A 25,366-nucleotide genomic window follows, 5' to 3' on the forward strand; every position below is an offset into this window, starting at 1 on the left:
CTGTTCTCGTGAGAGTGAATAAATCTCACGAGATCTGATGGTTTTACAAATGGGAGTTCCCCTGCACAAGTGCACAAGCTCTTGCCTGCCTCCAGGCAAGACGTGGCTTTGCTCCTAATTTGCCCTCTGCCATGATTGTGAGGCCTCCCCAGCCATGTGTAACTGTGGGTCAATTAAACCACTTTCCTTTATAAATTACCCAATCTTAAGTATGTCTTTATTAGCAGCATGAGAACAGACTAATACATCTTGTTTAGTATCTGTCTTTCCAGAGATTATATACTAGAATGTCATCTCATTAAGGTAGCAACTTTATCTAAATCACTGCATCTCCAGCACAAGAACAGCATCTGACATGTAAAAGACACTCAATAAATAAGAATACATTTATGTCACACAATCACACAATTAACTTTCATAACTGAGTACAATAACCAAACAGAAAAGGCATTATGGCAATGAAACCCTAGCAGAGAAGCATGATACACTATTAGTTGGCAATGACCTCTAATTGGATTCCCTAACTACTAGAAACTTCTAGGCACCTGCTGTCCACAAACTCAGAAGTTGTAGCTTAGCTTCTGTACCTACATCAAAATTAACAGAGTGTGCTTCTTTGGGCCAGTCCCATTCAAAGGACAAACAAGACACAAACCGAACTTCAGAGCTAAACTATTTAGATGCTGGGGCTACACTGAAGAATTCCTAACAATACATAACATGATGAACTCAGAAGCTCTCTTATGATCCAGTTTTAATCACATCTCAAAACCTGACAAGACAAAAAAAACTCACTGGAATGATGAACACTAGTGAATAGGCTTACGCTTTAAGGCTAAATAGACAGAAGAGTAAAGAGAATAATTTTTTTTTTTTTTTTAATCAAAACAGCGTCTCACTCCCTCGCCCAGGCTGGAGTGCAGTGGCACAATCTGGGCTCACTGCAACCTCTGCCTTCCAGGTTCAAGTAATTCTCCTGCCTCAGCCTCCCAAGTAGCTGGTATTACAGGCGTGCACTACCATGCCTGGCTAATTTTTTAGTAGAGCGAGGTTTTGCCATGTTGGCCAGGCTGGTCTCGAACTCCTGACCTCAAGTGATCTGCCCACCTCAGACTCCCAAAGTGCTGGGATTACAGGCGTGAGCCACCGTGCCCAGCCAAGAATAAATCTTTGATGTCAGAAAAGTTCACTTTGCTGGCACCTGAGGTCAGGGAGAAAAAGAAGTCCATTTTGCTATCAATGTATATCCCTTTTCTAACTGATGAAGGAAATCTTCCATTATAACAAAATTAAATTAAAATGCAGAAGTGACGCTAGATAATTTTCATAGATGTTATACCTCCTGTTTGTAATCTAGCAATTCTTAAAAAGATGTAGTTTAGCTATCTAGCAATCTGTCTTGGTTGTCATTCCATTTGTATACCAGTTTATTTAGATTCAGTCCTCAATAAAAATTATTTTGAAATGTAAACTAGGTGCAAGTGGCACACAGGGTACCAAGGAATCAGGCCAAGTTCCCAAATTACACTATGGCTGCTCATAAGCCAGTTAATCTTTCTGAGTCATTTTTTTCTTTTTTTTTTTTCCTTTCTTTAATTTTCTTCTTATTGTTTATTTCTTTTTTTTTTTTTTTTCTTGAGACAGAGTCTTACTCCGTCGCCCAGGCTGGAGTGCAGTAGAGCAATCTCGGCTCACTGCAACCTCTGCCTCCTGGGCTCAAACAATTCTCCTGCCTCAGCCTCTCGAGTAGCTGGGATTATAGGCATGCACCACCATGCCCGGCTAATTTTTGTATTTTTAGTAGAGACAGGGTTTCACCACCTTGGCCAGGCTGGTCTCAAACTCCTGACCTCAGGTGATCTGTCCACCTTGGCCTCCCAAAGTTGTTTTTTTTTTTTTTTTTTTTTTTTTTGAGACGGAGTCGCTCTGTCGCCCAGGCTGGAGTGCAGTGGCGCGATCTCTGCTCACTGCAAGCTCCGCCGCTTCCCGGGTTAACGCCATTCTCCTGCCTCAGCCTCCCTAGAAGCTGGGACTACAGGTGCCCGCCACCACGCCCGGCTAACTTTTTTGTATTTTCAGTATAGACGGGGTTTCACCGTGTTCACCAGGATGGTCTCGATCTCCTGACCTCATGATCCACCCGCCTCGGCCTCCCAAAGTGCTGGGATTACAGGCGTGAGCCACTGTGCCCGGCCCTTGTTATTTTTTTAAAGACAGGATCTCACTCTGTTGCCCAGGCTGGAGTACAGTGGCACAATCACAGCTCACTGCAACCTCAGACTCCTGGGCTCAAGCAATCCTCCCACCTCAGCCTCCTGAGTAGCTGGGACTATAGGTATGCACCACCATGCCCGGCTATTTTTTTTTTTTTTTTTTTTTTTTTCATTTTTGTAGAGATGGGATCTGACTTTGCTGCTTAGGCTGGTCTCAAACTCCTGGCTTCAAGTAATCCTCCTGCCTCAGCCTCCCAAAGTACTGGGTTTACAGGTGTGAGCCACCATGCCAGGCCCTGAGTCACTTTTTCTACTTTCAAAAGGAAGACACTGCTCCTGAATCTAACTCCACTGAGTTAGACCTGCTGAGGAAAAAGAAATGTGAAGAACAAGTATTTCAATCCAGTGATATTTGGTCAAAGGATGAAAAGACTGAAGACATATATGAATAGTTTATTGCTCATGTTCTAATATATCCAGGAAATGTTTAGAAAATAAAATGAGAATGCAAAATACTAGATAACACAAAATTTTAAGAATACTGAAACAAGACTAGGGAGAGATCCAAATACTAAATTCTTAAAAACACATAGCCTCTGTCTTCACTCCTCCTACACGTGCACCACGATGTGTGCCCCTTCTCCACAGGCTCCTCTCTGACCACCTCCTTCCTTTCCCCTTCATAGAATGTACCACGTTTATAAGCATGCAGTCATTCCTATGATTATTTTCTTAATGCCTGTATCTCCTGTTTACTTCATGCCTGGGAGTAAGGACCATGTCCTTCTGTTTACCACTGACCCCCACACACTCAGCACACTGCTTAGCAGAAAAGAACTCACTCTCTATTAGCTGGATGAAAATATGAAAAATAGACATGGAAAATGGACCATAAATTTTCAAAGCCAGAAAACAGCAAGAAGAGGTACGTCTCCAAACACCAAGAGAGGAAAGAGAAGGGTATGTGACAAACTTTTGATAAACCTCCATTAAAGCCATTAGGATTTCAACTCCATGTGGGTAAAACATGACCTGGACTATTCCTGATGTGTTGTCTGCCTGTCTCAGCACACACATGTCCTCTTCCACACTTAAAGTAAGGTGGAAACCTACCTCTGGAACACACTAGGATGATTCGCTACACTTAGGCACGAGAGTGCACCAGCCACAGCTCCTGGGCTCTATAGCTGCCTGTCCTTAGTACACCCAAGGAAGAAAACAGCCACAGACATAGCTGCTGTGTCCCTCGGTGTGGGAGGAGGAAGGCAGTCTTGTACATGCACAGTCAGAGAGTACCTAAATCAGTGCCTCTCAAATTATCTGTGGTAAAGGGTCAGTTTTTTTGTTTATTTCAACTCAGACAGATGATACCTTTTAAAAATACAAGTAGGATGGTTAACGAGTACAAAAGTATAATTAGAATGAACAAGATCTAGTATTTGATAGCACAGCAGGGTGACTATAGTCAACAATAATCTGTCGTATATTTTAAAATAACTAAAAGAATGAAATTGGAATTTTCCTAATACAAAGAAATGACAAATGCTTGAGGTGACGAATATCCCAATTACCTCAATGTCATTATTACACATAGCATGCATGTATCAGAATATCACATATACCCCATAAATATATACACCTGTTACGTACCCATAATAATTAAAAATAAAAAAAGTTTAAAAATACAGAAATTATTAGAAAAATGAAATGCCGCTTGTAAGACACAACAGCAACGTCAAATTGTTACAACTTCCCAGCACTCACTCTCGATTTCCAAACTTATCTCACTGCAGGCCCACATCTAGCAGTACAAGGAGCAGCACTAGCCTATGAACCACACTTTGAATAGCAAAAAATGAAAGCCCTAAATCCTTGAGGAAATTCCAGTCCACCACAAGAGAGACAGTAACCAGACCAATCACTGGATCTCTCCTAGTGCATCTGTAGGAGGGAATTGGCAGATCTGCTGTGAAGGTTAATGATTAATATATTCTTGGTATATAGGGTGATGGTCAAAAAGCAGAAACCATTATTAATAACAAACCCCTGTATGGTACTTTTCAGTTTACGAAGCTCTTCTTTTTTTTTTTTTTTTGAGACAGAGTCTTCTCACTCTGTCACCCAGGCTGGAGTGCAGTGGCACGATCTCAGCTCACTGCAACCTCTGCCTCCCGGGTTCAAGTGATCCTGCCTCAGCCTCCTGAGTAGCTGAAATTACAGGTTCATGCCACCACCCCCGGCTGATTTTTGTATTTTTAGTAGAGACAGGTTTTGCCATGTTGGTCAGGCTGGTCTCGAACTGCTGGACTCATGATCTGCCCGTCTCAGTCTCCCAAAGTGCTGGGATTACAGGCGTTAGCCACTGCGCCCAGCCACGAAGCTCTTCTTATCTCACCTGATCCCCATAATACTTGACAAGTGTTCTCACCTAGTCTCTGTAGAAGGCAGGCCAGAGAAAAGGTGGCAAAATGTCCTGAAGCAATAAAGATGGGCTTTGCAGCACACACTGAGTGGACTGGACCTAGCTGGGGCAGGGCGGTGCTGCACGCCCTGGTCTGCATGGAAGGCACTTACGCTCTCTGGAATTCTGGGATGCTGAAGATGGCCTGCATGACAGAGCTGAGATAGCAGCTGTTGCCCAAGTTCTTCAGACCCGTGTAGCCAGGACCATACATTGGCTTCAGCTTCGTGCCCGACTCCTGGATCACTTCCCACTCACTGACCCTCGGCTTGATGTCATTGTCCTGGAGCCCATTCTCTGTCTGAGACAAAGTCATTGAAGGAAAACAACTTTAAATGTGATTCCCATTCAAAGGTCATGTCCCATTAATTATTTCTAATAGCATAGGATGTTTCTGCCATTTTTCCCCCAATTACACAGAGAAATAAACAAGACTGAGAGATGGTGATGGTGGTACAACAATGTGAATGTACATAATGCCAGAGAACTGCACGCTTAAAAATAGTTAAAATGGTAGCTTTTATATTATATATTTTACCACAATTTTTAAAATACACACGAAAAAGATTTTAAAGAGAGGCCAGGCGCAGTGGTTCACAGTTGTAATCCCAGCACTTTGGGAGGCCAAGGTGGGCGGATCACCTGAAGTCAGGAGTTCGAGACCCACCTGACTAACATAGCGAAACCCTGTCTCTACTAAAAATACAAAAATTAGCCAGGCGTGGTGGTGCATGCCTGTAGTCCCAGCTACTCGGGAGGCTGAGGCAGAAGAACTGCTTGAACCTGGGCGGCGGAGGTTTCAATGAGCTGAGATCACACCACTGCACTCCAGCCTGGGCAACAAGAGCGAAACTCCATCTCAAAAAAAAAAAAAAAAAGATTTTAAAGAGAGAAAGACTGAAAGGGAAAGAGATAGGAGGAGGATGAAGAACAAATAGGAATCAAAAAAGAAGCAAGTAGACTAAATTCAAGAGAATATTCAATGCAACACAGCAAACAAAAAGGCCAGGCAGCTGGAGAGGATATGGACTAAAACCATGAGACTTGAAAGTGCCGTGAAAGAGGATGGAGATGCAAAGAAGAGCACAGAAAACTAAACAAAAAAGTAGAAATGAGTGACAAAGAGGAGACAGAATGGGAACATGAAGAGAGGGAGGTGGCCTGGAAGGAAAGGGCTAAATCAAAATGCACATTTAAATAGTTCCTTAAAGGGAAAAATATTATATAGTCATGACATCAACTTGAAAACACAATATTAAATGAAGCAGAGCTTCTCTATCAATGGTAATGTGTTGGTTTATTCGTTCTGTCCCCTAGGAGCTTTGCTTCCCTTCCTGAAATTAATTAAAGTGATGTTGGTCACAGATAATTTTAAAGGTCATCTCCCTACACCATCTGCGCTTCGTGAACAAAGAATGATTCACACAACTGCCCATCAAAGGAGACTAATTTTGCAAGTAAACTCCAACTAAACCAAAAGAGTATTTGATGAGGTGCCATTTTTATTACAGCATAAAAAAATCTGAGCTGGCAATCAAAAGAAAACATCTATTAATTAAGTGCAAGAAGTAAATGCAACAATTAAAAGCTAAAACCTATAAAATGAAGATCCACATTAGAGGAATTATATATTAAATAAATCAAGCAGTTCCCTCGCCCTCTCCCCACCCCTACCCCAAGTAAGGTGGAAACAGAAACAAAAGGAGACCTCACCCCATGCATATGAAGCATATCAATTCCAAAATGCGCTAAGTGCTTGGCCAAATGAGGATCCAAAACAGGTTCTTCTTCTTGAAAAGAATAAACATCTAGCGGATGAAGAGAAAATAAGCACTGCAATCAGTAATCAAGTCATTGAATATCCAACACATATTTTTTGAACTCCTACTGTACACCAGGCTTGGGCTATCACTGAACAAAACGAAAACTTTCTAACATTCAACAAGGGCAAAGATAAATGATAAATACAGGCATTTTTTTGTAAATATACACACATATCATTCTTTTGACATTTTGGAAAGTTTTTTTTTTGTTTTGTTTTCAGTTTTCTAAAACAAGAAAAGAAAAAAAAAGAAAAGAAAAAGAGAACAGTATCTAATAAGCATACAAATATAAATGCCTGACACTCGATTTTTCTAACTAAAACCACAGTGGCATAACTCTGAGCTCAGGAAGAGGCATGGGCACAGGAAGAGGGGGTGATGGCCATCCGCCATGGCAGGGGGAATCTCCAGGGGAACAGAGAGAACACACAGGCCCTCAGGGCAGCTTCTTCCATCTGAGACAACGAATTTCTGCCCATGAAACCCTCTATATTCTCAAACCTACCACCTCACCACCTCCACCTCCCACCTGCCCCCGACATCCCTTCTTTCCTATCTTCATGTCCACATCTCACAGAACCAGCGAGAGATCTGTGAAGACTGTGTGGCGCTTCCCTAACGGGTCCACCTCATAGCACACATAGAAAATGACCATATGTTTGGTATTCCAGGGATACTCAAGACTCCAGCCATCCCTGCCCTGCCTCACTGCCCCAGGGCCTCTGGGATCCACATCCCGGCCATTTGAGAGACGCTAGTGTTGGTAAGCTCTGTGCTGAGGTGGGCTGCCTCTTTCCTCGGGACAATAATATCCCACCTGACAACATGAGGCTTTTGACTGAACCTGGCTTCTCAAAGTGCGGTGTATGGACTCAAAGCAGCAGCTTCACCTGGGAACTCATTAGAAATGCTGAATCTTCTTTGGAAGGCTGAGGCAGGCGGATCACAAGATCAGGAGATCCAGGCGATCCTGGCTAACACAGTGAAACCCTGTCTCTACTAAAAATACAACAAATTAGCTAGGCGTGGTGGTGGGCGCCTGTAGTCCCAGCTACTCAGGAGGCTGAGGTAGGAGAATGGCATGAACCCAGGAGGCGGAGCTTGCAGTGAGCCGAGATCGTGCCACTGTACTCTAGCCTGGGCGACAGAGAGAGACTCCATCTCAAAAAAAAAAGAAAAGAAAAGAAATGCAGAATCTTGAGCTCCGCCTCAGGCCGACTGAATGAGAAACTGCATTTTTAGCAAGATCCTCAGGTGCACAGTGAAGTTGGAGGACTGTTTGGTTGTCCAAAGCTATCCAATCTGCTGCCCTATCCATCCTCACACACAGTGCAGTGAGGAGGACAGAACAGACATTTTCAAGCCCATCTTGCAGATAAGGAAAAGAAGTTCATAAAGGTTAAACGATTTTTGCCTTAAATCCCACAAGTGGCCCAGAACCCAGGTAGTCTAACTCCTGGCCCAATCTTCCCTCTACAACAGAATATTTATGAAGGTATATCAGGACACTAGCCAGGTGCAGTGGCTCACATCTGTAACCCAGCACTCTGGGAGACCAAGGCAGGAGGATCACTTGAGGCCAGGAGTTTGAGGCTACAGTAAGCTATGATAATGTCACTGTACTCTAGCCTGGGTGACAGAGCAGGACTCTGTCTCTAAAAAACAGGAAAAAAAAAAAAAAAAGAATGTTTCTAAAAAAAGAAAAAATATATCTATCAGAACAGGATACCAATAGACTTGGTGAAGAACCAACCTAGGCCCTTAAAAGGAATGAAGACTCAAAACCCACAATTTCTTCGCTCTATTTGAAAAACAAAATCTATAACAAGGAAAATGGATATGAAGATATCACTCTTTGGGACAGTATAAGTCAGAATGTCCAAGGAGTTCCTTACTCCTTGGAACATCACCAGGGGAAAAAAAAGTAATGCATAGAAGCTATGTGACCTTCTATCCCATACTCAGATATATAGAGACTCCCTGCTCCCGAAAGAAATTCAGTCTTTCTATTATTAATAAGTTAAACATTGTATAGCTGTCTTTTCTATTCCTCTTCCCCCGGAGGCCCATTATAACTGTGGGTAGCAACCCTCATTTATATTTTTTAAACATAATTCAGTGTTCTCAAAAGCAAAACAAAAGACAAAATCTCAGCCCAATTAAGAAGAAAAATTTCTAAAAGTTTAAATATTAATAAAATAAACAAAAACCTTTGAACTAATAACTTGAAACAAATACATCAACAGTATTTTTAATCTATGACAAGGGACCAAAAAATTCCACTCAGATACTAGCTGGAAGGTGAAAATGACACTCCCTTGGCACTTCAGTTGTTATTAATTAGGGAGATAGTTTGAAGACTTAAGACTTTAAGCCTCTAATGATCAGGACTGTATTAGAAAATAATAAAACTGCCAGAATTAAACCACTGGCATTGGCCTAGAATTTTGAAATAAGTGAAAACAACACAGCCCTCCACTGTTCATAACCCATTAGGCTCTTGCCACATTGAGAAAATCGTATTTCATACCTCCAGCCATTAACTGCTCCAAAGATGTGACATGATTTGGTCAAATGCTATAGTTATTTCTCATCCCCAAGACAAAAACGGTTTAGTGAGTAACATACAAGAAACCTGAAAATGAACTGTGATCTTCAAACTTGGCAGTCATGAAGAATTTGTAAATATGTAGTCAGAGAAAAAAAGTTTTCAGTGGCCTCAGTGGCTGAAAATGCTGTCTTGTATGTTTTTCACTGGGGAACTCATTTTATTCCCAACTTCAGCTTAGCAAAGTCATGTCTTAGTACAGAAACTACGGTAGTAAATAGGTAACTCCTGACAAGCATCACCCATCACGCTCCCCAGCTTGGCCTAAAACTTGAAGCCAAGAATCACGGTTAGGGAGTTCACAGAGGGATCCTCCCAGGAATAGCCCAAGAAGCATTTCATGAGTAACTACATTTATTTTAGAAGCAAACCAGTCATCCTTTCATTTCAAGTTAAATGACAAACTAAACCACATAGAACATGAGGCAGCAATCCGCGGAAGAAAAAAATATTTTAAAAAATTTTTAGAACAAGAATATCCCATTTGTGACAAGCATGCTAGAAAGCAGTATGTGCCATAAGCTTAAAGATTAATTAAGGAAAAGCTCAGAGAGCACAGACAGAGATAGAGACGAACCAGAAGCAAGATTGACAATCTGTAAGAAACCAGATCAAAATGTTCTAAGTAATTCCCAGAGATTAAAATGATGCTATTGGATGGTATGCTATTAGGATTATGCTGTTAGGACTAGCATGCCTGGCGCGGGTCATCCTTGTTCAACCACCAGGATTAACTCACTCATTCATGGTATTCAGCAAATATTAACTAAATACCAAATACATATATACCCTGAGGATATAATGTTAAATAAGACACGCAGAGTCCCTGCCCTCATAAGTTTAAAGTTTAACATTTCAAATAGTCTTAGAAGAAATGCTGGTTTGGTGTGAAGGGTCTCATGGTTTAGTCATGTGACTTTTATACCCTTATCCTAGGCCCCAGAAAATGGCAGAAGTCCAAATTCTCCCTCCAGATTACCCTACAGGAAAGTAGAAGGGAGAGAGAGGTAAGGATGTACCTCAAAAAGTCCTTGTGTTAAAACTACGGAAGGCTGGGCGTGGTGGCTCACGCTCGTAATCCCAGCACTTTAGGAGACCAAGGCAGGTGGATCACCTGAGATTGGGAGTTCGAGACCAGCCTCACCCACATGCAGAACGCCCGTCTCTACTAAAAATACAGAATTAGCCTGGCATGGTGGCACATGCCTGTAATCCCAGCTACTCAGGAGGCTGAGGCAGGAGAATCACTTGAACCCGGGAGGCGGAGGTTGTTGTGAGCCAAGATTGCACTGCTGTACTCCAGCCTGGGCAACAAAAGCGAAACTCCATCTCAAAAACAAAACAAAGCAAAAACTAGGAAAGCCAGCTTTGGTGCCCTTCTCTCACAAGTGGAGAGAAAAAGCAAAGCTCCTGGTCAAACACCAAGTAATAAATCAGAGAGAAGAAAATGAAGAGAGGTTCTCCTCAGTCAGCACAGATCTGTCCACCCAAACTGCATCTCTCCACCAGGAGTCCACATGTGTGTGCCTCTACGCCATCTGCTACAGACAGGAAAAGAAGAAAAACAAGACAACTCCAGCAGCTACACTAGAAAAATAAACACAAGCCTGGGCGCAGTGGCTCACGCATGTAATCCCAGCACTTTGGGAGGTAGAGGCGGGAGGATCATGAGGTCTGGAGTTCAAGACCAGCCTGGCCAACATAGTGAAATCCCGTCTCTACTAAAAATACAAAAATTAGCCGGGCGTAGTGGCGCACACCTGTAATCCCAGTTACTAGGGAGGCTAAGGCAGGAGAATTGCTCGAACCCAGGAGGCAGAGGTTGCAGTGAGCCGAGATCACACCACTGCACTCCAGCCTGGGCTACAGAGCGAGACTCCATCTCAAAGAAAAAAAAAGAAAGAAAGAAAAATAAACACAAACAAATTAGGCCAGCATGTAGGATATCTTTAAAGAGAGAATAGGTTATAATCCTAGGACTTTTAGAGGCCGAGGCAGGAGGATAGCTTGAGCCTGTGAGCTCGAGACCAGCCTGGGCAACATAGTGAGATTCTGTCTCAATTTAAAAAAAAAAAGAGACAGAGAGAGAGAGAGACAGAACAGGGCTAGGCATAGTGGCTCACATCTATAATCCCAGCACTTTGGGAGGCTAAGGTAGGAGGATCACTTGAACCCAGGAGTTCAAGGCCAGCCTGGGCAACATAGTAAGACTCCATTTCTACAAAAAAATGAAAAAAAAAAAAAATTAGCCGAGTATGGAGTGTGGTGGCAAGCACCTGTGCTCCCAGCACTTGGGAGGCTGAGCTGGGAGGCTCACTTGAGCCCAGGAAGTTGAGGCTGCAGTGAGCCATGATTGCACCACTGCTCTCCAGCCTTGGCAACAGAGTGAGATCCTGCCTCAAAAAAAAAAAAAGAAAAGAAAAGAAAAAGAAAGAGAGAGAGAACCACCAGGACAGACAAAACCTAGACTATAGTCAGGAAAGGAAAACAGGTAAGAGTAAAAAAGATGTTAATAAAATAGAAAAAAGGTAAATCAGAGGAGCCAATATTCTCTGCCTTTTTTTAAATTTTTGAGACAGGGGCTCACTATGCTGCCCCAGCTGGTCTCAAACTCCTGGGCCCAAACAATCCTCAAAACACAGCCTCCCAAATAGAAGCAGACTTTGTTGGTGTGTCTTCCTCCATTTGTTTGTTCCATAATATTTGCTGAGCACCTACTATGTGTGAGGGACACTATTAGATGCTAGAGATATAACAGTGCCCAAGAAATGTGGCCTTAGGCCCTGCTGTCCTAGGGGACCACCATTAAATAAACTGTTAACAGGGTCTTATGAAAAGTACCATGACAGAGCAGCAGGAAGTACCACAGAGGCACACAGGAGGGGCCCAGGTCAGGCCAAAACTAAAATGAAGTAGTCCATGCCCTGATTCCAAATCCTAGGTCTGGGAGAAACTCAAGGGAACTTATGCCCAGGTAGGGGGTAAAGATGACCAAAGAAGAAAGACCAGCTTGAGATGCTATGAAGCTGGTACAGTCAATAGAATAGGTAATTTCACAGCTGCCTTGGGCATATCTGGAAGACTCTCCTGCAATCACCCAAGACACCAAAGCATCTTCTCGGGTAAACTAGTTTCCATGATGGAAGAAAAACACACCCTATCCTGCCTCCATCCTGCCCTACTCCCTTTCTACCAAGAACCTCATCCCTGCCTCGCCGAAACAATGTGTCCTCCCACAGAGGAAAGTGTTTTGTTTGTTTGTGTAGTGATCTGCTTCTTGGTTTGTTTGTTGCTGTACCCATGGGGACCCAGAGTAGAATTTCATATGGGGCCCGTTCTTACTATGCATGCCACCACTCTGGCCTAGACTGAGGGACCAGAGCTTCTTTGAAAAACCAAATCTAAGTTGAGACCTCAAGGATGAGGTATCATTGGACATATATATCCTTATTGGGGGAAAGGAAATCAGGATGATCAGATCACACTACCATTAAATATTTGAGTCCACAACCTTCTTGGATTCCACGTTCACTAAGCAATCTTCTAAATATAATTCATCTCCCCACAGGGAAGGAATGTACTGGTCAAGCGGACATAAACATCCTACTTACTGGCAGTTGTGGCTCTCATTATGAACTAAAAAACAAATGCCGACTTTGAGACTTTCGTCTCTTGTGAGTTGAACTGGCCTGAGTAAGCCCAGTGAGTGTGGAAGAACAGACCCTCAGCAGTGGAAACTTCACCGAGAGATGACTGCCCCGCAGAACAGGGGGCTTCCTACCCCCAGGCCTCAATGTCCACAAGGCTCATCATTAGACATTTAAGAAAACTTTATGCATGTTTTTTTAAATTTAAGTAGCTTTTAAATACACAAAAAATTACAGCTAGCAATCTATTAAACAGATTTAAAGGAAACCAAAATAGAATATATGCATTCCATAAACTAATATGAAATCACAATTAGACAGAAAATAATTACTTTTATTAAAACCAGCTCTGCACAATATATGCAGGAATCAAAGCCTGATCTTTTTCAAAAAGTTAACATTATTTTAGTTAAATGAATTCACAACCCTTATCATAGTGTATACAATCTGCATTGCTGTTGCCAATGTTTTATACTTTCTATGATTGAAATAGAAGTATGTATTCAAATACTGTCAATTATATGACAAGAAAAACCTTAAAAGTTATTTCTTCTTCACAAAAACAACAACAACTGTGGAAGATAATGGGTTAATATTCTTAATAATCAAAGAGTTCTTAAAAAACGATTTTTAAAAACCTAAACCTATGAGAAAATTGGCCTAAGAAATTCACAAAAAAGAACCACAAATGGCCAAGAATACGAAGGAAAATATTCAGCCTCATCAGAAACGCAAATTAAAACAAGACACCAGATTAGCAAAGTTATTTTTTTAAGTCTTAATAAAAAAGTTGTCAAGGATTTGTTGAAATGAGTACTATCATACACTGTTGATGGGAATGTAAATTGTTACAACTGTTTAAAAGAGAATCTTGGTAACTGAAAATTTTAAAGATTTAACTCTTTTTGTCATAGAAATTTATTCTAAAGAAATAACTACACAAACACCCAAAGATTTGCATATATACAAGGATGTTCATCAGAATAGAAAAAAAATTGTAACCACTCACAGAATAGTGAAATGATTTATGAAACCATCATAAAATACTGAAGAATATTTAATAATATAGAAAAACATAATGCCAAATAGAGAAAAACAAGGAATAAAACTTTATACAGTATGATCTAATTTTTGTAAAAATGTGAGATGGGTGCGTGTGTGTACGTGTGTGTGTATGAATTGATTAACCCTTTAAAAAAAGAGAAAAGACTGAAATGAAATACCTAAATTATTAACTGAGCAGTCTAGAGGGTGGTATTACTAGTAGTTTGTATTGATTTATCTCAACTTTTATCTCTTTTCTACATATGTTACACTGAATATCTGTTTGTTTCAAAATCAAGAGGAAAATATAAAATTTTCTTAAAACTGAAAGAAAAGAAACTAGATTTACTCTATTTAGCAGTTTTAAAATAAGTTTCCCATTCGAAAAGAAAGCTTCTGGAAAACTAAAGATACACAAAGAATAGAATTAATTCTTGCCTTTATGATTAGCATACATTTAAATAGAATCTAATTATAATCACTCACTGAATAACAACATTTTGGTCACACAGTGGACTGCATACATGGCAGTGGTCCCATAAGGTTCTAATGGAGATGAAAAATTCCTGTCACCTAGTGATGTCATAACCCATCATGTTGTAGCATTACAGCGTTACACACATCACTCCCATGCTTGTGGTGATGCTGGTGTAAACAAACCTACTGCACTGCCAGTCACATATAAGTATAGCACATATGGTTTTATGTACAGTACACAATACTTGATAATAATAATAAATGACTATGTTACCATATTATGTGTTTACTATACTATACTTTTCATTGTTATTTTACAGTATTCCTTCTGCTTCTATATGAAAAAAAGTTAACTGTACAACAGCCTTGGGCAGGTCCTTCAGAAGGCATTCCAGAAGAAGGCATTGTTATCATACCATGCATGTTATTGCCCCAGAAGGCTTTCCAGTGGGACAAGCTGTGGAGGTGGAAGACAGTGATACCGATGATACTGACCCTGTGTAGGCCTAGGCTAATGTGTGTGTTTGTGTCTTAATATTTAATAAAAACGTTTAAAAAGCAAAAGTTAAAAATAGAAAAAAGTTTGTAGAATAAAGATATTAAAAAAAAAAAAAAAAAATGGCTGGGCATGGTGGCTCACACCTGCAATCCCAGCACTTTGAAAAGCCAAGGTGGGTGGATCACCTGAGGTCAGGAGTTCAAGACCAGCCTGACCAACATGGTGAAACCCCGTCTCTACTAAAAATATAAAAATTAGCTGGGCGTGGTGGGGGCGCCTGTAATCTCAGCTACTCAGGAGGCTGAGGCAGGAGAATCACTTGAATCTAGGAGGTGGAGGTTGCAGTGAGCTGAGATCACGCCACTGCACTTCAGCCTGGGTGACAGAGTGAGACTCTGCCTCAGAAAACAAATCAAAACAAAAAATTTGTACAGCTGTATAATGTACTTATGTTTTAAGCTAAGTGTTACTACAAAAATGTCCAAAAGTTAAAAAAATTAAGTTCATAAAGTAAAAACATTACAGTAAGAGGTTATTATTGAAAAGGACGACGTTTTCATAAATTTAGTGTAGCCAAGTGTATGGTATTTATAGTCTGCAGTAGTGAACACTAAAGTCCGAGGCCTTCACACTCACTCTCCAATCACTCACTGACTCACCCAGAGCAACCCCCAGCCCTGCATGTTCCATTCATGGTAAGTGCCCTATACAGGTGACCATTTTCTATCTGATATACCATATTATTGCTGCATCTTCTCTATGTTTAGATATGTCCAGATACACAAATACTTACCATTGTGTTACCACAGCAGTCAGTACAGTACCATGCTATATAGGTTTGTAGCTGAGGAGCAACAGGTCACATCATATAGCTTGGTTGTGAAGGAGGCTATGCCATCTAAGTTTGTCCAAGTATACTCTGCGATGTTCACATAACAAGGAAATCACCTAATGATGCATTCTCAGAACATATCACCATCCTTAAGTGACGCATGACTGTATTCAAATGCTTATATACCAGTTGGTTCATTTAACAAAAGTATTTGTGCATAAGATGTGTAAGATTTTGTATAGAACCCAAAGATGAGTAAGACATAGACTTGCTTTCAAACTGCAAAGTTAGAAGAACTAAGCTGCATACACGAACAGTTATAGTGTTGAACAGGCTCTTCTGAGAACTGAATTTCTAATAACTGGTCCTATAAAGGAACTACACAAGACAGCATAGAAAGTCGGAAAATCTGAATTATTCTCCCCTTGCAACTTTATCTGACAGAATTCCTACATTGCAAATCTTTCTTTCTACAATCCCCTAAAAGGACAAGGAGAAGGGCATAGAGAAAAGTCATTCAACACCCACTCATTGAATAACAATCACCTGTAAACACCACGCTGTAACCCTCAATCCAAACGCAGGTCCTGAATCTCCTCTTTCAATCCCGAAGATTTAGGATAAGACCTGGGTTGTGTGTATCTTTATTCACTTTGGGGGAAAATCTTTGGTACCAGTATCTAGGGTTTCTCAGCTACTTGTCTCTAATGAGTTAAAATAATTCCACAAAACTTGAAAGCAGGAAAATTCTCTAAAATGTGAAACCAAAGAATCCTGACACGACCTAACTGCCAGTCCCCAATTATATATCAAACGAAAAACTACACCGGTTCAATGAAAAAACAATGATTGGTGAAAAGTGTCCCCTTATTTAATGAAAAGATCTTGGGCAATTAACTCTGAGGCGGGCTAATTCCATCATTGAAAAATAACAGAAAAAAGAGAAAAGAGAGAAGATGCGTTTTTATAGTTCTCCTGAAAACATCTTACCTTACAGCAAAGAAGAAACAGAGACTAAATAAAGCCTGGGAAAATGGAGAAGACCAGCTGGGTATCAGTTCAGATGTGTGCTTAATAAATGTTTCCAATGATGATTAGATGATGGGTTTTTATAGCCACTGCTCAATATTTAAGTTTCTCATTACTGATCCTGATATTATTGTCTTTTTCCCTCGCAAAATGGTAGAAGGTATTAACTGTACAAACATGGCCAAAAGCTAATGTTTCAAAGCACACCATGTGAGGACAAAAAGAAACACAACCAACTCTGAAGCTGACAGTGCAAGAAGGAAACAATTCCAATCCCCTGGAGAACGTGAACACCATCACTGCCAGGTGATTTCAGGGACTCTTTTAACACACGGTATCCTTTAAAACTCATATTCTCCATAATTAATCCATTTGTTTCTAAAATGATACTTAATCCCTGTAATGGATTCCAGGGCTTCCTCCTGCTGTTCTAACAGTAGACTTGATTATTCACACTCACTTCACAAATCCTGTTTCCTGCTCTGTCCTCTTAGCCAAGAGATACACAGAAGGAAAATAACAACAGCAGCAATTTGTATTAGGATCTTAAGGCGTACACTGAGCTAAATGCTTTACGCACACTAAGAAACACAGGAAAGAGGTACCATTATTGTTATCCTCAAGATAAGCACTCTAAAGCTTAGGGGGATTAGAAAACTTGCTCAAGACTTCAAAACTAATAAGAGGCAGAATTAGGATTCAAACCTGGGCTGTCTGCATCCAGAGCCTATACCTTCCAACCACCTGGATTCAGGGATTGGTGAAATCTAAGAGGAAGCCACTGCATGTTCCCAAAGTCTGTAAAGGCGCACTCACCTGCCCCGTCAGGAGTGATGGTTCCCAGTTTCACGGCTAGTGGGTAGCCCATGTCTCTGTAATGCTCCAGCGCATGCCCATTGCCCCCAGAGCTGTCAAAGAACCACTTTCCACATAGGACAGAGCCGTCAGTCAGATTCAACCAGAGGTTTTCTCGCAGGTCGCATCTGGCACACTTCCAACCACTAGAAAGCCATTGGAGAGTAGTCAGAACAGCCAGAGCATAATTTTAAAAATTAACATCTAAGAAAACAGATGGTTTCAGGTAGGCAGGTCACAACAAAGGCTCAGTGAAGTAACAGAGACTGGTGCTTCCCCATTTTCTCCCCTCAAGACATTGTTGGCCAGGCATGGTGGTTCACACCTGTAACCCCAGCACTTTGGGAGGCCGAGGCAGGCAGATCACCTGAGGTCAGGAGTTCGAGACCAGCCTGGATAACACGGCGAAACTCCATCTCCATTAAAAATATAAAAACTAGCCAGGTATGGTGGTGGGCACCTGTAATTCCAGCTACTCAGGAGGCTGAGGTAAGGAGAACTGCTTGAACCTGAAAGGCGGAGGTTGCAGTGGGCCAGGATTGCGCCAGTGCACTCCAGCCTGGGTGACAGAGCAAGACTCTGTCTCAAAAAAAAAAAAAAAAAATATTGTTCCTCTCCCAGAGTAGCAGGATCACTCAGCACCCTGCCTGCCTCCCAGATGTGGATTAGCCCCTCCCAGCATCTCCGAGTGGCCTTTTTTACTTTTGAAAACTGACACAAAACTTCGGGCTAGGAGAGAAGCTCATTTCCTTAAAATTCCTCCATGAGGGACAGTGGAGCTTGAACAAGTTTAAAATATTAAGGATCCCGTGTGTATAAATGTCCAAAGTTCTAAAGCATTAATCACATACAGTAAAGCTAGTTTATACAAATCCAACTACAATGGAAATCTAAATTAATTAGAAAGGAGACCAACTTGACTAAAAACTAAATGTCAATTATATACCAAGTACCTTACAGAAGTCTCATCATTTAATTCTAACAAACACCTTTCAGCATCAGTATTACCATCTCTATTTTTACAAACGGAGAAACGGAGGTCCAGAAGTAACTCTCGTTTCCAAAGACCACATAGAAGGTGAATGCCATGCAATTGTCAGGATTCAACCAAATCAGACACATTCCTAATCAGTCTGCCTATCCACCAATACCTGTCTCTGTAAACACACCGGCACCTAATAAGAGGAGACACGAATGGAGCCCAAAGAGTATTCCAGCCAAAATGTTAAAACCAAAGACTTGTAAGTTGGATTGCCCTAAAACAAGACTCTGAGACAAAAAAGTGAAGGTAAATGGCTTCTCTGGGAGGTGATCCCAGGGAAGCGGGGAAGAGAGACAAACAAGGGTAGGAAGCTGGTACAGGATATGTCAGTGAGCAAATGTATACTGTGGGTGACTGGGGCTCAGGCCACGTAGGGAACTGCAAGAGACAGATATCCCACCTGGAGGGGCAGAAAACTGGGGTATGAATCCACCCACGCCATAGTTGCTGGTTTAGGGCTGCTCCAGGAGGAGGGAGGGAGCTTCACTCTGGTGTTTCTGACTGTCCCATGCACCGGCCTAACTGACTTCAGCAAGCAGAAAAAGCTCTCAAGCAAAGGGTTGCAAGTGCTTGCAACTGGCAGCTTCAGGGCAGGGAAGGGCTTAGGGGTATGGACTGGGCATATTCAGCATCTACTACAAAGCTACAGACAATTTTAGAGAAAAGTTTTATATTTACTTTTAATAAAAGGCATCTGGTAAGAAAAAATATAACTGCCAATTCAAAAAAGAGGTAGAAAACAAATATTCCTTTGGCCAGTTTTAGGGAGTAAAGTTCCATTCTGCTATTTGACTCTCACCTTGGAGGAATCCTGACACCATTGTCCAGTTGGGTGAGGTTGTTGGCATATTTAGATACTGGCAATTCATTTTCCCACGTGTCTGGGTCCTGCTTTCTGTATGGAGATTTTGAGCTGAGAACTGCATCACAAGCAATTGTTACCTATAAGACAAACCCAGATGTAATATATAAAAACAGTTTGAGAAAATAACAATTTCCTAGTGAATAGCAAATTCACTACAATGTGAATTTAAAAACTGAAGAAATGCAAACAGCACAAGTGTCACAAGAGAAAGATCCTGTCTTCCTGCACTTCCCCTGGATCGAGCTAGGTTTTGTCCCTGGCCTAGTGTTTGTAGTATTGACAATGGCACAGATAGCAAGAAACTAAATTCATTTTCTAAGCCCAAGCTTAGAGGTCAGATTTAACAATTCCTACCACTTAGCAAGCAGGGTGAAAAGTAGGAGGTGAACAATTTGCAAGGGTGAAATTAGATACAGGAATGCCCAGGATTTACCCAAGTGGTGTGTTTTCCTCATAACAAATGTACACTCAGATATCCAATATCCTCAACTCATCACACAATGGCATGTGGTCAAGGGCACTTGAATGGAATGTAAGCAGCATGGCTCCATTTCTTAATCTGGTGCAAATGTGACCCTGGACAGGGACATGCCTGGGTGTCTCTGTGCCAGATTAGTCCACATCATGAGCAAATCTGTGATGTCCTGCTCAGGACCAACTGACCACAGGGGAGGAGGAAAACAGACTCTCTGCCCTCTCCCTACCCGATTAATTCTGGCCATATGCCTATTACCCAATGTGCTATTGGCTTAATGCTATAAGCTATTTCTAGCTGTCTTTTAAAAACTTATATTCTGGTTGCAAAGTAAACTGGTACAGCCGCTTTGGAAAACAGTTCAGTAGTTCATCAAATGGTTAAACACAGTTATCGCATGATCCAGCCATTCTACCATAGGTATGTACCCAAGAGAAATGAAAATATGTGTCCATACAAAAACGTGTACACAATTGTTCATAATAGCATTATTTATATTAGTCAAAAAAATGGGGCTGGGCACAGTGGCTCACACTTGTAATCTCAGCACTTTGGGAGGCTGAGACCAGCAGATAACTTGAGGTCAAGAGTTCGAGACCAGCCTGGCTAACATGGTGAAACCCTATCTCTACCAAAAATACAAAAATTAGCCAGGCGTGGTGGCATGCTCCTGTAGGCCCAGCTACTCGGGAGGCTGAGGCAGGAGGATTGCTTGAGCCTGGGAGGCAGAGGCTGTTGTGAGCTGAGAATGCACCATTGCACTCCAACCTGGGCAACAGGACAGAAACCCTGTTTCAAAAAAATTTTTTTTAATAAAAAATAAAAATAATGGGAACAACCCAAATGCCTATGGATATAACAAATAGAATGTAAAATAAAATGTTGTATTACATACAATGGAATGTTATTTGCCAATAAAAAGGAATGAAATAGTGATACATGCTACAATATAAATAAACTTTGAAAATATATTCTAAGTGAAAAAGCCAGTCACAAATAGCAACATATTACATGACTCCATTTATATGAAATGTCCACAGTAGACAAATCTATAGAGATAGAAAGTAGATTAGTGAGTGCCACAGGCTCAGCATGGAGGAAGGGTTGGAGGATGATGGCTAAGGGGTATGGGTTTTTTAGTGGGGCAAGAGAAATTTTCTAAAATTAGACAGTGGTGATGGATGCCCAACTCTAATATCATAAATGCCACTTAATTGTAAAAATAAATAACAAAATTTGTAATCTACATCACTAATATCCTGCATAATGAGCTGATCGTTTTCCCCTGAGTCACAGTTTCCCATGTGTCTGGGTCCTGGCTTCTGACCCTAGAACCAAGGAAGGAACAAGAAACAACGGAGGAAGTTCCCTCAGCTGCCATTTCACCCCCACCTAGCCCACAGGCAATTCCTAGCAGCCCTGTGATGTAGGAATCGGCCTCGTGTCCACTCCAACTCCATCCCTCCTGGTCCTAGCCACCATCATGGTTCCCCCATAGCTACACAACAGCCTCCTTACCGTGGTCTTCCCTCTAGCCCTGCCCCTCTTCTTTGCACAGCAGCCAGAGTGATCTGCTGTGAAAATTATATCCTATCCTTCTCCAGCTTAAAACTCTCATAGGTTATACTGACCACTGCTGATTGATGACACTGAGCTACTCACAGTCAGGAACAAGGAGGAGGTCCCCGGCCTCAACAAGCTTATAATCCATTAGAGATCAGGACTTAATAAATATAGTTAAGCCTTTCAAAAGAGATCTTTCCATTTATCTCCCATTACAAATGCTGTTGTATAATTAGTTTTTTTTTTTTTTTCCATTTTGAAAACTCATCCCCTATCACCTTCCAGAAATGCCCATAGAAAATAGAGCTGAGTTCACCACAAGCCCCCTCCAGGCTTTATGGGTTTGGGACATGCCACCTTAGCACTTCTGGCCAGGACTTCTTCCTTGTTCCTGACTGTGAGTAGCCCAGTGTCATTGGTCAGTAGTGTTGAGAGTTTTAAGCTGGAGAAGGATAGGATCTAATCTTCACAGCAGATCACACTGGCTGCTGTGCAGGGAAGAGGGCAGGCGTGGAAGAAAGACCACAGTAAGGAGGCTGTTGTGTAGCCTCCTAATCTTTTGAGTCTGACCTATTATAACCTCCTTGTTTGTTTCATCAACTACCCGAATCAAGTCTGTGTCCTCCTTAGGACTGTCTCCACCCCTACTAGATCTTTTATAACCGTTCTGGTTTGCAGTGCACTATGACTCTGAACAAAACTCAAATAGAATCTTCTCCTTTATCCTTGAATATCTTTCTGGGTGACAACCAACAAAACATCCTTAGACTTCTGGGCCTATAAAACACCGATCCAGTGTTTTCAGAATAGCATCCAAAATCACCTAAAGGTCCTTTTTATGGGTGACAGCCGAAGGTCAGGATCCATCATCCTGTAATTACACTGTGAACTATTTTTCCCTGGATATGTTATCTGAAGTGATGCGAAAAGACCTTGGTACTAGTCCTGGCTCCATCCCAAGCCTTCGTAAGCTTCCAGTTCAGTTCTGCACTGGAACTGTCTCAAACTGGCTCATAAGAGTCCAGCTTTAAATTTTAAGAAATTCAGCAAGATGGTTGCTAAACACAGCCATTATAAAACATTAAATCACATAAACTTACAACTAAATAAAATGTTTTCAAAAGGTGACATATAATCAAAAATTCTTCACTTCCTAATTGTTTTACTGTATCTCATTATTATCTATGTGCCCTTGAGGTTTTATTTACATTCACATCAGTGGAATGCTGGAAATTCTGTATAATGGTCTGCTACTATTACTCTTTCCAACACCCCATTCAGTGATGTCACATTGATAGCCCGAAATCAGTCATGGTGGGAGTATTTACACAATGGAATCAGCAGACACTACAAAACAGGGCTTTTTTTCCCTAGGGAGCCTGTTGTTACACATTTACAAGCACACCACTGCTCCAATTCCTGCTGTCAAAAATGAAGGCATTGAATTTCAAGCTCTAAGACCCGCGTTGAGCTCACAGTGCTATGTCTGTGAACCCAGCATCACCCAGAGGTACTTTAACTTTCTGGTAGAACCTATAGAGTCACTCTCTGAAACTGAAATTCTTCTGTGCTAAGACACTCAAAAGGTGAAGGAAGAATCACCTGGTTCGACGTTTTGAGCTGAATAATTTTGTTATTTAACAGTTTCAAAAGAGAATTGTCAAACACCAAAAATATAGCAAAAGCATGAAAAGAAAATATAGTAACTGGCATCTTCTATGGAGATAAATCCTATCAGTTACCATCAGATAAGTCCAGGCTTTTCCTTTAATCTCCCCACCCTCATCTTCCAAATAATTCTGTCTTCTTTTTTCATTCATAACGTATTTCTTAATACTAAAAGACTCTATATTAAAAATTATATCTTGTTGGATTCAGATTTCTATGGCACTTCTCTTATTTTAAATAAGAGTATTCACACTTCAAATTATACTCCAAGTACAACAGTAAGAAAAGGCTTTTTTATTAATTTTTTTAACATAAAGACTTATTCATGAGGGACTGAAAGCAAAATAATTTATCATAACATTTATTCACAATGTTTCTTCTCTTCTGACAGCAGAAATAAGAGTTATATTAAACAAGGCAGTAAGAACTCTCAGTATTACAGAAATATAAGCATTAGTATATAATTTCAGGTAATGGGATGAGGTAAGGTCATTTTGTCCACTAATATATTTTATCCTTGGAAACAGCCGCATGAGTCAACATGGAATTGGAGAAAGCAAAGGTAATTTAATTCCGTGTGCCCTACTGAACACTGTGCACTTAGTACTAAAAGAAGAGGCACAATATTAAATATACACAAAATTCTCATTTCTATGGTCTTAGATATAAAGTAGATTGGGGCAAAAGAGAATGAAAGGTGGAAACCTAGTCCCTAGTGACACGGAAACCCCAAGCACAAATGTCCCCTCTTGGCAGGGACAAGTGAGCAGATGGCCACAGAGAGAGCCATGCAACGTCCAGAAGACTCTGGGACCTTAAGAGCTGGCTTTGGTTCTGGCATGGTTTCAGGAGGGAAAAAATGAACAGGCATGTCTAAATTCAACCCTCCCTGACCCCACTGCGATCTGTGGCCAGGCTCTGGGAAGTCAAGGCGTGCACAGGGCGGAAAGAGGAAAAGAAATGGGAGATCAGGCCGGGAGCGGTGGCTCACGCCTATAATCCCAGCACTTTGGGAGGCCGAAGCGGGCGGATCACGAGGTCAGGAGATCGAGACCATCCTGGCTAACACGGTGAAACCCCGTCTGCACTAAAAATACAAAACATTAGCCGGGCGTGGTGGCGGCGCCTGTAGTCCCAGCTTCTAGGGAGGCTGAGGCAGGAGAATGGCGTGAACCCGGGAGGCGGAGCTTGTGGTGAGCCGACATCGTGCCACTGCACTCCAGCCTGGGCGACAGAGAGAGACTTCGTCTCAAAAAAGAAAAAAGAAAAAAAAAAAAGGGAAAGAGGAAAAAGAGGTACAGGCAATACAGGAAATGAGCAAAGAGTAGGAAAAACAGTTTGGGTCCCCACGGGAACTCTGTGCCCGCTTCCAGCATGTGAGAATCAAAGGAAAATAAAACCTGGCTTCCCTATATCACCACCAGCAGCTCCAGCTTCAAGTCATTCAAGAAAATTAAGGTCCGTCCACAAAACTGGATTAGAAAGAAAGGAAGAGGAAGAAAAGAGAAGGGAAGAGGAAGGGGGAAGCTCACAACTCAAAATATCTAAAACCTAGAAAGTAGTCTTGGTTCACATAGGGAGTAAAACTGAAAAGAAGGTTCACTTAATCCCAGAGCTCCCCAGACCTGTAGTTTGTAAATGCCTGCTTCTTTTTGTAACTGCCTCGCTATTGTTGCAGCAGTGGAACACTTCTATTTTTTCCCAAACAAAATGTTACATGGAAGGCCAACATAATAAACATGATAAAAAGACTGTCATCCCTCTGATCAGAAAAGTCCTTCTCCAGCAGTCCCTGTAGATCTGAGGTGCAGAGTTTGAAAATCTAAGGAACAGACTGTGATTTAGGAGGCAAGAAGCCAGCCCAACCTGGAAGAGACCACCCTAATGAGCAACAAAGCCCTACCAGCACTTGAAGTAAGAGACAGCAAAAGGCCCAGCACTACTGAAATGTAAGCCTGCAAGACCCCTGTCACAGAAGAGAAGAGGTATGTGCATATTCATGCTCATTCTCATCCTCTTCTTTCATTCAACCCGCTTTTCCCACCCCACCCCACCCCCGCACACACACACCACACACGCACACACACCTGACACAGAGTCACGCGCATCTAGCTAGCAGCCGTGCACACTCACTGACCAGGGCTGGTAACTCCTCAATATTTGGTAGTGCTATTTCATAGTGATCTGGGAATATAACAAGTTTGGCTTCATCTTCATATTCATAATCGTCGCTATTTAAATCATCATCAGTATCTAGATCTGAGG

The 25,366-nt window shown here is 41.5% G+C and overlaps 1 protein-coding gene across 2 annotated transcripts in view; it reads right to left on the reverse strand.

The window, feature by feature from the left end:
- Window positions 1-25,366, reverse strand: part of USP13 (ubiquitin specific peptidase 13) — a 139,425-nt gene that overhangs the window by 65,870 nt on the left and 48,189 nt on the right. Inside the window, exons 4-8 of one of the 2 annotated variants that reach the window (XM_010378670.2) lie at window positions 25,239-25,360; window positions 19,330-19,472; window positions 17,450-17,634; window positions 6,388-6,482; window positions 4,788-4,975 (exon numbers count right to left, since the gene is read on the reverse strand). In XM_010378670.2, the coding sequence (XP_010376972.1) occupies window positions 4,788-4,975; window positions 6,388-6,482; window positions 17,450-17,634; window positions 19,330-19,472; window positions 25,239-25,360 (733 nt within the window). Of the gene's footprint in view, window positions 1-4,787; window positions 4,976-6,387; window positions 6,483-17,449; window positions 17,635-19,329; window positions 19,473-25,188; window positions 25,361-25,366 lie in introns of those variants that run through there. The other variant, XM_010378671.2, reaches the window with a different exon arrangement.

Source organism: Rhinopithecus roxellana, chromosome 1 (genome assembly GCF_007565055.1).
Source record: "Rhinopithecus roxellana isolate Shanxi Qingling chromosome 1, ASM756505v1, whole genome shotgun sequence".
NCBI lineage: Eukaryota > Metazoa > Chordata > Mammalia > Primates > Cercopithecidae > Rhinopithecus > Rhinopithecus roxellana.